General features: G+C 58.5%; 1 protein-coding gene across 2 annotated transcripts; it reads left to right on the forward strand.

Annotated features, from left to right (window-relative positions):
• The first annotated feature begins 576 nt into the window (after positions 1–576).
• On the forward strand, positions 577–9,422 carry Nkpd1 (NTPase KAP family P-loop domain containing 1). Of its 2 annotated transcripts, XM_036182709.1 has the most exons (5): positions 577–1,229; positions 1,879–1,997; positions 2,971–3,417; positions 4,932–5,063; positions 6,121–9,422. In XM_036182709.1, the coding sequence occupies exons 2-5, from the start codon at positions 1,907–1,909 to the stop codon at positions 7,917–7,919; spliced, it is 2,469 nt and encodes an 822-aa protein (XP_036038602.1). In that variant the 5' UTR covers positions 577–1,229; positions 1,879–1,906; the 3' UTR covers positions 7,920–9,422. The 2 variants fall into 2 exon arrangements, with proteins under 2 accessions (XP_036038602.1, XP_036038593.1); XM_036182700.1 differs by lacking the exon at positions 2,971–3,417.
• The last annotated feature ends 1,660 nt before the right edge of the window (positions 9,423–11,082 follow it).

The raw sequence follows: 11,082 nt of genomic DNA on the forward strand, positions 1-11,082 counted from the left end.
TCTGACTACTGTGGGTACCAGGTATTTACACATAAAGTGCAAGCAAAACATTCATACACATAAGACAGGGTCTAGTTATGTAGCTCAGGTTGGCCTTGAACTCAGGTGGTCCTCCTGCCTCAGCCTCCCAAGAGATGACTAATACATGTCACCAGGCTCAGCGGAGTCCCTATGGTTGAAGCATCCACCTCTGTAGAGTGGTCCAGATGTCCCCTGTGTTCTCTGGCCTGTCCCTCTCCAGCTCCCTACAACTAAACATTTGCATACATGACCACCTGCCTGGTCGGCCCCACCCTAGTCCCCTCTATGGATCCAGTAGCCTTGAGTGTCTGGCCTTTCTATTGTACACAGCCTAGTGGGCAGGACGGGCACCCCACGGTTCACCTCTGGATACATCCCTGCCTCCCAGATGGGCCAGGGGACACTCCCCAAAGAAAGACAGCTCAAAGGCCAGCTGGCAAGAAAGAAACCACAGTTGGGGGAAAGTAGCCAGGCCCTGACAGCAGGAGGCAGTGTGGCCAGCCAGGCCCCCGCTGATGCAAGGAAAGAATTCCACAGTGTGGGGTGCCATTTTTCCCAGCACCACTCTGGCCCGACCAAGCACAGGGCAGAACCCTGGAAGCCACCACTTCCTTTCAATTCCCGGCTCTGTGTGGTCTGGGGCAAGGAAGGGGCTGTGTGTCTCTGGGCCTCAGATTTCTCATCTGTGAAGTGGGCAGGGCTTCTGTGGGTCGTGGTGATGAAGGGGGCTACAGAGTGAGCAGGCTTAGAAGCCGGGGATCTATGCGAGGCATCCAGGGCAGCGCTTGGTAAATGGGTCAGCTGGTGCTGGCCCTAAGGGCTGGATGGACTCATCCTTTTGACTACCTCAGGAAACAGGTGCCAACCTGGCCTATTCATCAATGAGGAAGCCCAGAGAGATGAAGTCACTGACCCGTGGTCACACAGCTGTGCCACACAGGAGCCAGCAGACTGTTGGGATTTTTTCTGCCTCCTCCCTCCCAGCAGAGGAGTCCAGGAACCTGCTGTGAGGGCTGCTGTGGACTCTCCACCCCCTCCTGGGTTCATCCTGTCCGGGGCACCCAGTCCTAGAGAGCAGCAGGCCAGGCGCCTGCCCAAAGGGCGGGGACACACGCCGGAGAACCGGCCAAGCGAGCGGGCGCCACTGGGCTCTAGCCAGGCCTGCGCGGGGCCACGGCGGGGAGCTGGGGCCGCGGGGCCACCACCAGGTAGGTACTGAGAGCCCAGGCTGGGATGTGGGGGGCATGCGGTGGTAGGCTGGACCACTGTCCTGATCCCCAACCCCAGTCACCCAGGTTCCCATCGCTCTGGGCCAGAGGGTATCCTTCCCAGCTCAGCTCTGACTCCTCGGAACCTCTGAACGCGGCACCCTCTCTGCCTGTGTCTCCTCAGAAGACACCAGTTTCTCTTTAACCCCACAAGTCCCTTCTCTCCACCCCCGTGGTTAGTTGCCCACATTTATTTATTTATTGTGTTTTCTTTTGCTTTGTAAGAGGCCTCACTCTGTAGCTCTGTCTGGCCTCAAACTCAGATTCCCCCTCCGGTCTCTGTCTCCTGAGTGCTGGGATTAAAGGCATGTGCCACCATGCCGGGGAAGTTCCCTACACTTGGATTCTAGTCTGGCTCTGCTTGGTGGCTTCCCAGGTCAGGCTGCACCAACCTCCTATCCCACTGTACTCCCCACTGGGCCCCACGGTAACCCCAACCATCTGGCCATTGTCTCTCCCTCACTTCAGTGACCCAGGGAAGCCCCCTCCCCCACATCTGGACTGTGCCTCTTGGATGTCCAAGATCACAGGGGTCATCTTAAAATAGCCCAGGGACCCCACCGAGCTGAGCACTGACCCTTCCATCTAGGAACGGGCCACTGACGTCTCGGCCCGCCATGCAGAAGAACTACAATGTCCGCTTCACCAAGAGTGCCCGGACCCCCAACGAGCAATACTTTTTGGATCCTGAGTTGGGGCACCAAAAAGGTAAGAGTTCATTTTGAGGGGGTGGGTTGTGGCAGGAGAAGTGGGTAGGGGGGTGGGGGTGCTGCATTCATGTGCAACCGCAGAAACCACCTCTGGGGAGAAAAGCCAACAGAGCCAATTGTGGCACATGCCTGTAGTCCCAGCACTTTCCAGGCTGAGGCAGGAGGATTGCTGCAAGTCCCAGGCTAGCCTGGGTTACAGAGACTGGTCTTACTGAAAAGGCCTGAGACAGGGTCTCACTCCGTAGCCCAGGCTAGCCTTGACCTCCTAGGCTCAGGCACTCCTCCCAGCCCAGCCTCACAGGAATCTGATGCTACGGGTGTGTGTCACCACGTGTGTGTCCTGCAGAGTCCAGAAGTTGGAGCCTTCACTAGGGGTGGGAGCAGGGTGTCCCTTTGGACAATCTCCAGGCTGTGGGGGACAGCCTCCAGAGGAGCCACAGGGTGGGAGGCGCAGGGTAGAGGGGGGGGCCCATTGAGTGCATCTGAGGTAGTGGCTCAGATCCCCACAGTGACCAAGGGGAGTGGGGAGGGGGCATTGGCTTCCTGTTAAAGCTGTTACCGACTCCCAGGGTCTCATAGCTCAGGACCCACCTGCCCTCTCAGCCCTTGGCCTGTCCCCTCTCCATGGCCACTTCCGACCAGCCAGGCCAGCTCCTAGTAGATCCTCAACCATCTTCACCTTAAGGTTTTTGCAGCAAGGACCCCCCCACCCCCCGCTAGGGATGCAGGAAATTAGTCTCAGGATTTGGGGTGCCAAGATGCACGAATCTCTGGTATTGTCCTCTCTTGGTCGTTCCTGGAAAGCGCAGACCCTGTGTGTCCTGTCCCTGGGTCCTTTGTGCCCCTTCCCACTCCTGGGGCTCCCACGGATGCTCCAGGCCAGCCTTACCAAACAGCACAACCTGGTTCAAGCCAGTGTCCCCAGGGGGACCGGGACCCAGTCCCAGTCACCCCCACTTCCTTCCTTCCAGGATGCTGTCGTCAGTGGTACCAGGACCCGGTGGCCACTCACCCCCACGGGCCCTGTCAGCTGCCCCCCAAGGCTCACTGGCAGCAGGCTTATCACAGCCACCGGGGTGGCGGCGGCTGTCGCAGGTGTCCCCAGCCCCTCATTCTGCAGCGGCAGCGGCAGCAGCAACAGCGACAACCCCCGCCCCCCCCCCCCAGTCCTCTGCGGCAGCGGCTCGGTCCAGTTCGCGGGGCCCAGAAGGGGTCACCGGCGATCGCCGCTGCCCGCACGGGACCAGCCAGCGCCCCCCAACCTGCCGCTCCATCGCCCACAGCAGTATCAGCCTCGGCCAGCAGCAGCGCAGCCCTGCCCTCTGCATCTGGCGCCCTCCTGGAGCCCAGCGAGCCCACCGAGGCGCGGCCCCTGCCTGCGCCCCCCGCCTGCGGCTCCTTCACCTCCTACAGCGCGGGTGCTCAGCCCAGGCCTTCCTTCTGGGGCTGCGTCCCCATCTGCCTCGCTTCTGCCTGGGCCTTCTGCTCCCTGGCTGGCACCTTGGGCCTGTCCTCGCTCCACACACACTGTGGTCCCTGTCAGGAGAGCGCTTCTCCCAAGCCCTTGGTCTCTACCTTAACTCCTGGGGTCCCTGACTTCTGGGACAGGCCTCTGCCCCTCCTCTCTGCTGGTGTCCCGGTTTTGGTTTCTCTCTTCTTAGCCCCTACCTCAACTGGCCCACAAGGCCGGGGAGGACAAGGGGCAGGGGGTGATGAGGACCTGGGGCAGCTTTTTGGCCAGCTGTGGTGTTGGGGACACAGGTGGAGAGTGGGGGTTAAAGAAGAGGTCGGGAGTGCGTGGGAGAGGGGAGAGCGCTGGGGGGGGGGGGAGCAGGGTCACCTACAGGAAGACAGCTCAGTGAGGAGTTGTAGGGTCACTAGATGACAATCACTTTGAGGGGAGGTAAGACAGACGGGAAAGGAGACCCGGGCTTGAAATGGGGCCATGGTCAGGGTACCACTCAGATGGCAGGGTCATATGAGGCACCAGACCGAGGCGGTCTGCATAGGCTCAGAGAAGGGGCCACTGGGAGGAGGGAGGGGCTGAGCCAGGTTCAGGGTGGCGGCAGCAAAGGTGGAGGACACGGCTGTTTCAGGACCTGGGTCTGAGAATAGCACAACAGGTAATGAGTGAGAACTCATAGCAAGGTTGGGCATGCACAACCTGCCATGGCGCCCCGGGGCCGGGAAGTCCATTTCACACTCAGAAAAAGAGAGGCTTAGTAAGGTGAGGTCACCCATTGATTAGGCATGGCTGGGGTCCGCCCAGGCCACTGTCACCTCAGCTCACCTTATCCTAAGCTCTTCCTGGCTCCGCTACCAGTCACAGCCACATCCCGCAGCCCACCACATCAGCTTCCATGATTGGGCCCCACCTTTTGGACATCCTAATTCTGGGTCCAACAGGAGCCCCCTCTAGAGGGGACGCTGTGGTGCTTGTGCACAAGGCCTTCTGGGATGAGGAACTTGTGTCCTAAGTGGTCATTGGATACAGGGCATTGACCAATGACAGGTCAGTCTCTTTACGCTCCCTATGCCTGCTCACAAGCCACAGTTCCAAAATCCCTGTGAGAAACTGGGGGTGTGTGTGGAGCTTTTGGGGGTGTGAGAGTGTCATAGTCTCTGAGGGCCTTGTGCCCCAAGGAAGGCCCGTGAGATTTTCCTAGGAGAACCACGGCATGTAAAGGCTGAGCAGGCCTAATGATTTAGGCCAGATTCTGCACATCTCTGGGTCTCTGGGGCGGTCCCGATCCTAGAAGGGGTGTGGATGCGCTTCTGCGGAGGGCTTTGACCTGAGTCACCGTGGGGATCCAGCAGGAAGGTGCTGGTGGCAGGCAGAGCAGGGCTGGCTGCAGGCATGGAGGGCACACAGGGGGAGGGAGGGCGGCGCCCAACCAGCGCCACTGACTCGGTTTCCCTTTGCCACCTCTAGACATCCTGACGGAGGACGATGTCTACTGCAGCTGCCTGGCTAAAACTCTGTGTCACGTGCCTGTTCCCGTGACGGTGGGCTTCTATGCTCCCTTCGGCTGCCGTCTTCACATGATGCTGGACAAGATCATGAGTGAGTAGCTGCGTGTTTCGAGGGCAGGTGGGGGTGGGCAGGAAACTGGGTCTCTGGTCCCTTCTCTGTTCTCCAAGTCACATCCTCTGGTCCTTCCCCACCCTTACTCAAGAGTGTGCCTTGCTCCCTGGTACCCTAAGGAGAAAGCCTGGGTTCTTCACTAAGGCTGCAGGCCAGACCTCTGCTTCTGAAGCAAGCCCGCACTCTGGTGGTGGTGGTGGTGGTGGTGTCCCCAAAGATCCCAAGCACACTGAGGCACACTGAAGACACCAGCAGAAACTTGGCCAACTGTTGGACATGGCAGCCTTTGCCACACTCAGTCACGGTTGGAGTGAGTTCAGTCCCTGCTGACTGTTCGCTCCCACCCTGGGCTGTGACAAGTAAAAAGAAAAGATCAGGAAAAGGATGTTCCTGAGTCCCAGCCCTGGGCTAGGTCATGGGCGAGGTGGCAGTCCCCACTCACTCATCATTGGGCTCACATCCTGTCCCAGAGTACTCATTGTTCAGATGCCGCCAGCACCTCCTTGGTGCTTAGGGGACCCAGGGATGACCAAGATAACAGCCAGGGCCCTGCCCTCCCTGAGACAGTCACACCAAGAGTGTGTCCAGGACCCAGCCTGATCAGGGTAGGCTCCCCGAGGAGGAGCCGTCAGCCAGAGAAAGACTCAGGCTGTGTTCCTGCTTCCTTGTCTGGCCTGTCCTCTTCCCACATTTCACTCACTCATTCATTCATAATCCATTCATTCATCTTGTTCCCGGGCATTTCATTCATTCATTTATCCATCCATTCATCTTCTTGTACATGGGCGGTTCATTAATTTGTTCATTCATCCATCCATATTTCATTCATTCACTCGCCTATCATTCATTCCCCGTTGGAATTGGGAATGCCTCCCCCCTCTTGCCAACTCTTTCTATCTCTCTCCAGGGAGGTCCCCACTTCTGTCCTCGACCCCCCCCCCAGTCTCTCTCTTCAGGCCTCCCACCCCTCGTTACACGCACCTGGGCCCAGCCCCTCCCGGCCAGCTCCACTGACACTTTCCCTCCCCTCCCCCAGCGCTGATGCAGCAGGAGGCCGCGCAGCGCGAGAGCGAGGAGCTGCAGCGCGTGCAGTGGCGGCCGCGGCGCGTGCGCGGCTGGGGCGTCCCGCAGCTGCTGTGGTTCCTGGTGTTTCTGCAGCCGGTGATCACTGAGCTGCACCTGCGGCGCAGGAACGTGCGCTTCCTGTTCATCCGCTTTAGCGCCTGGCAGTACGCGGGCACCGACAAGCTGTGGGCGGGGCTGGTGACCACGCTGTGCGAGGGCATCCGCCACCACTACGGCGCGCTGCCCTTCAGCGTGTACTCGGTGCTGGGCAACAAGCCCGGTGGCCCACGCGACGGCCTCTGTCAACGCGAGTGGCACTGCCGACGCCGCGTATGCTTGGCGCTGCTGGCGCTGCTGGCCGCGCTGTGCCTGGGCGTGGGGCTGCTGTACCTGTCGCTGGGGGGCCACGCGCCGGGCCACACGGGTCGTGGCCTGCTCAAGGCGCTGGGCGGCGCGGCCACCACGCTGTCGGGCTCGGGGCTGCTCATGGCCGTGTACTCTGTGGGCAAGCACCTGTTCGTGAGCCAGCGCAAGAAGATCGAGCGCCTAGTGTCGCGTGAGAAGTTCGGCAGCCAGCTGGGCTTCATGTGCGAGGTGAAGAAGGAGGTGGAGCTGCTCACCGACTTCCTGTGCTTCCTGGAGATCTACCAGCGACGCCGGCTGCGCGTGGTGCTCGAGGTCACCGGGCTGGACACGTGCTACCCGGAGCGCGTGGTGGGCGTGCTGAACGCCATCAACACGCTGCTGTCCGACAGCCACGCCCCCTTCATCTTCATCCTGGTGGTGGACCCCAGCATCCTGGCCGCGTGCCTGGAGAGCGCGGGCAACATGAAGGGCACGGCGGACAACGGCTACCTGTTCCTCAACCGCACGGTCACGCTGCCCTTCTCGGTGCCGGTCATGGGCCGTCGCACCAAGTTGCAGTTCCTGCATGACGCGGTGCGCAGCCGCGACGATCTGCTCTTCCGGGAGCTGACGCTCAAGCTGCAGCCGCAGAGCCAGGACTCGGCCGCCGGCGAGGGGACGCAGCTGCTGGCGGTGGAGACGCAGGCGGACGGGGAGCGCGCGCAGGGCCGCGTGGACGCGGAGGCGGCGCGGCGCATCCAGGAGGCGCTCTGCTGCCTGCACGACGAGCACGACTGCTTGTACGAGTACGTGCCCGACAACGTGGTGTCCATGCGGCGCATCGTCAACACGGTGCCCATCACCGTGCGCCTGTTGCAGCAGCAGCAGCAGCAGCAGTCCGACCGCGTGGGACCCACCCCGCGTCACGCGGTGGCTTGGGTCGTGCTCGCCAACCAGTGGCCTTGTCGCCTCAGCTGGGTGCTGCAATGCCTGGAGGACCGGCAGCAGGCGGGGGGCGCGCCCGAGGGCCGTGCGCGTCTCTGGGACGTCTTCTGCGACAATAGTCGCGAGCTGCACACCATGACCAAGGCCTTGCAGAATGTGCTGGACCTGGATGGCGACCCTGAGCTTTTTGAGCGCTTTCTGGGCACTGATTTCCCCTTCACCGTGTCCGAGGCACAGAGTTTGCTGCGCTGCACGGTCAACCTGGACCATTCCATTCGCCGCCGCATGGGCCTCATCCGGGCCGTTAGCGCACTCAAGCCGCCCAGCCCGCCCAAGTCCCCATCTCCGGATGATCCCCAGGCCAGTCGTGGAACCAGTAATGCGGCAGGGACGTCCCAGGTGGCCCATGGATCAGGACACAGTAGAGAGGTGCACGGTAGAGACCGGACCCATGGGGGCAAGCCAAGGCCGATGGCCTAAGTCCTTTAATTTCAGGGGTGTAGAGGTCACTTGGGTTCGGGATGGAGAACACCGGCAGCCACGGGCGGCAGCCACATCCCACCTACCCCATGAGGGTGGAGGGCAGGGCTGGGTTCAAGACCAACGGGCTTTGGGATGGGACGCACCCTGGTGACTTTGGAAGCCAAAAGGGCGGCAGGTAGCAGCTTCCTGGAGTAGGTAGCTCCCACACCGGTGTCTGAGCGAACAGAGAGGGGCCAGTGAGGAATACGGAAGTTAAAAAAGCAATAAAGGAAGCTGTGGAAAGCAGGGATGGCCTTCATGTCCTAGATTTCTGGCTAGGTGAGGATGCCACCTGCCCCCACCTACTTCCTCCTCAGGAAGCCGGGCCTCTGAACTGCATCCTAGCAACTGATGTTGGCATCCCAGGTGGTAGGAGGCTTGCGGGGGTGGTGGGTGAGGCTGCGGGGGCAGGGGAGATGAAGGGCAGACGCCAAGTTACTCAGGCAAAGGGGAGCACCCAGGCCTCCGGGGATCCCAGGCCTTTGTTCCCCACACCCAAGCCTGCCCTCTGTGGGCAGAGCAGGAACTGGCATTTCCCAGGGCGGTGCCTGTGACCTCATCAGGTGGCTCCACCTCTCAGCATGTGGGCTAATTAAGCCTCAACCAGATGGGTGTGTGGCACAGCCCTCCCCAGATAGGCAGGTAACTGTCCAAGAGGAACTACTGAGGATGTGCCTGTTTTACAAGTCACTCCAGGGCCACTGGCTGGGGCTGGGTACTGACTGCCACATCACCAGCAGGGAAGCTGAGGAACAGGGATTGGCACCTGAGGGGAATGTAGAGTCAGAACAAAGCCAGGTGGGACAGTATGAACTGTGGCTGGGCTGGGCCCTTTCCTGCTAGCGTGGTCAGAGACCAGGGATGAGCGTCACACCTGTGGGTGGCTCCTGAGGCCCCAGTGGTCAAGTATGTCGCCACACACTCAGGCTGGGGTTCCTCATCCACTATAGTGTGGCGGGGAGGGAACAGCAGAGCTCAGCTCTGAATTGCAAGGGGATGACTTTGTTTTGTGATGAGGATTTATAAAGACCCTCCTGCCTGATAGACAAGCAATCTACCACTGAGCCACACCCCAGCCCCTCACTGGGGGATTCTAGGCAGGGGCTCTACTGCTGACTTACAGTCACTGACCAAATCAGTGACTTTTGAGCCACAGTCCCTGAAGACTAAGAGGACAGTACCTTTACCCCAGGAACCAAGAGCTTGGCAAAGTCATCCACTCTCAGACTATGTGGTTCACCAGTTGGTGGTATTGACTTCACATCCCTTAGGTCTCTGGCTAAAGCCAATCTATCCCTGACTTCTTTGGTCTCTCAGGATTACTGGCTAAGCGAACATAATTTAGGCAGCCACGTTAACTGTAAGGAAATGTCTTCCAGCCTTGGTGTGGAATTTGACAGTATTCAGAATTTCACAGTGCTGGGAATGGTGGCTCACACCTTTCATCCCAATACTCCAGAAACAGAGGCAGGCAGATCTCTGTGAATTCCAAACCACCCAGGGCTGCATAGTGAGACCCTGTCTAAAATCAAAACAAGGAGCTGGAGAGATGGCTCAGAGGTTAAAAGCACTGACTGCTCTTCCAGAGGTCCTGAGTTCAATTCCCAGCAGCCACATGGTGGCTCACAACCACCTGTAATGAGATCTGGTGCCCTCTTCTGGCCTGCAAACATACTTGCAGGCAGAACACTATACATAATAAATAAATCTTTAAAAATAAATAAAAATGAAAACAAAACATCTTAGAAGATGTCTCCACAGCCAGTCAGCCAATAAAAGCATTTGCCAGACAACCAGAATTAGACCTCTAGGCTCCATAGAACCCATAGATTCGGAGTTGGCAAGATTGCTGGGTTGTTTGTTTTTCAAGGCAGGGTTTCTCTGTGTAGTTTTGGTGCTTGTCCTGAAACTCACTCTGTAGCCAAGGCTGGTCTCGAACTCACAGACCACCGCCCAGCAAGATTGCTGCTCTTGCAGGCCGCATCTTTGGTTTCCAGAATCCTTGTCAGGAGATCTCAACCCTTCCTTCCACCTGGAACTTCAGCTCCAGAGAATTCTATACCCTCTTTTGGTCCCTGTGGTCACTGCTCTCAATGCGTACCCCCCAACACACACACACACACACACACACACACACACACACACACACACACACACTTAAAAATCTGCAGGGGGGCTCCTGTTGGCTCTCCATGTTGGTGAGTGAGTGGCCTGAAGTCTCAGTACCTGTCCACTGGGAACCAAGGTGATAGTATCTGAAAGATGACATCAGGGTCAGGGTCAGAGGTAGCCTGGAGAGATGGTCCAGTGGTTACGAGCACTTACTGCTCTTGCAGAGAACCTGACCCAACACCTACATGGTGGCTTATAACCATCTGTAACTCCAGTTCCATGGAATATGACAACCTTTCCTGGCCTCTGTGGCTCCTGCAAGCACATGGTGCTGACATACATGCTGACAGACACTCATACACATAAAACAGTAAGTCTTTAAAAATCGGGAGGCAGAGGCAGGAGGATCTCTGTAAGTTCAGGCCAGCCTGGTTTACATAGTAAGTTTCAGAAAAGCCAGGTCTACAAAGAGAGACCCTGCGACAAGATAAATAATAAAAATAAAATCTGGAAAAAAAAAAAAGCTTCCTGGAGTGTTGTGTGGCTGTTGCCACTGTCCATTTCTGAGGAGCGCATTATGCAGTACATGGAGGAAGTCTTCCAAGTCACTTGCCAGCAGAGGCAGCAGAAAGAGTTGGCTGTGCCCTGAGCTAAGGTTGACTGCTTTGCCTGCACCTTGGAGATCTTGAAAAGCTCCTGTCTGCCCAGGATGGCAAGCTGCTGGCCCTCCCTCCTCACCGCCCCCCTCCTCACCCTGCCCTGCCAAGGTCCTGAGCACACACTGAGCCTGCAGGTGCATCTCACCATGGCTAGAAGGTCTTGATAAGGTCCTGGCAGGTCAAACAACCTTCTAATCGGGACTCCTGGGGACCTTTTGGGGTCCCAACCAAGACCCCAGCCTGGGCTTGAAGCAGACTCTCTACACCTTTTTTTCCCTCCCAGTCCCACAGTCCTGCAAGATGGACTGTAAAGTGAGTAAAAGTGCCTGTGGCCAAGCCTGACAAACTAG

Source organism: Onychomys torridus, chromosome 1 (genome assembly GCF_903995425.1).
Source record: "Onychomys torridus chromosome 1, mOncTor1.1, whole genome shotgun sequence".
NCBI lineage: Eukaryota > Metazoa > Chordata > Mammalia > Rodentia > Cricetidae > Onychomys > Onychomys torridus.

Bases quoted from the DNA above. Each gene is read 5' to 3' on its own strand.
- Nkpd1 (XM_036182709.1), top strand. From the start codon at position 1,907: ATGCAGAAGAACTACAATGTCCGCTTCACCAAGAGTGCCCGGACCCCC. The intron at 1,998-2,970 runs GTAAGAGTTCAT...CCTTCCTTCCAG, and splicing joins TGAGTTGGGGCACCAAAAAG to GATGCTGTCGTCAGTGGTAC. The intron at 3,418-4,931 runs GTGCTCAGCCCA...TGCCACCTCTAG, and splicing joins CTTCACCTCCTACAGCGCGG to ACATCCTGACGGAGGACGAT.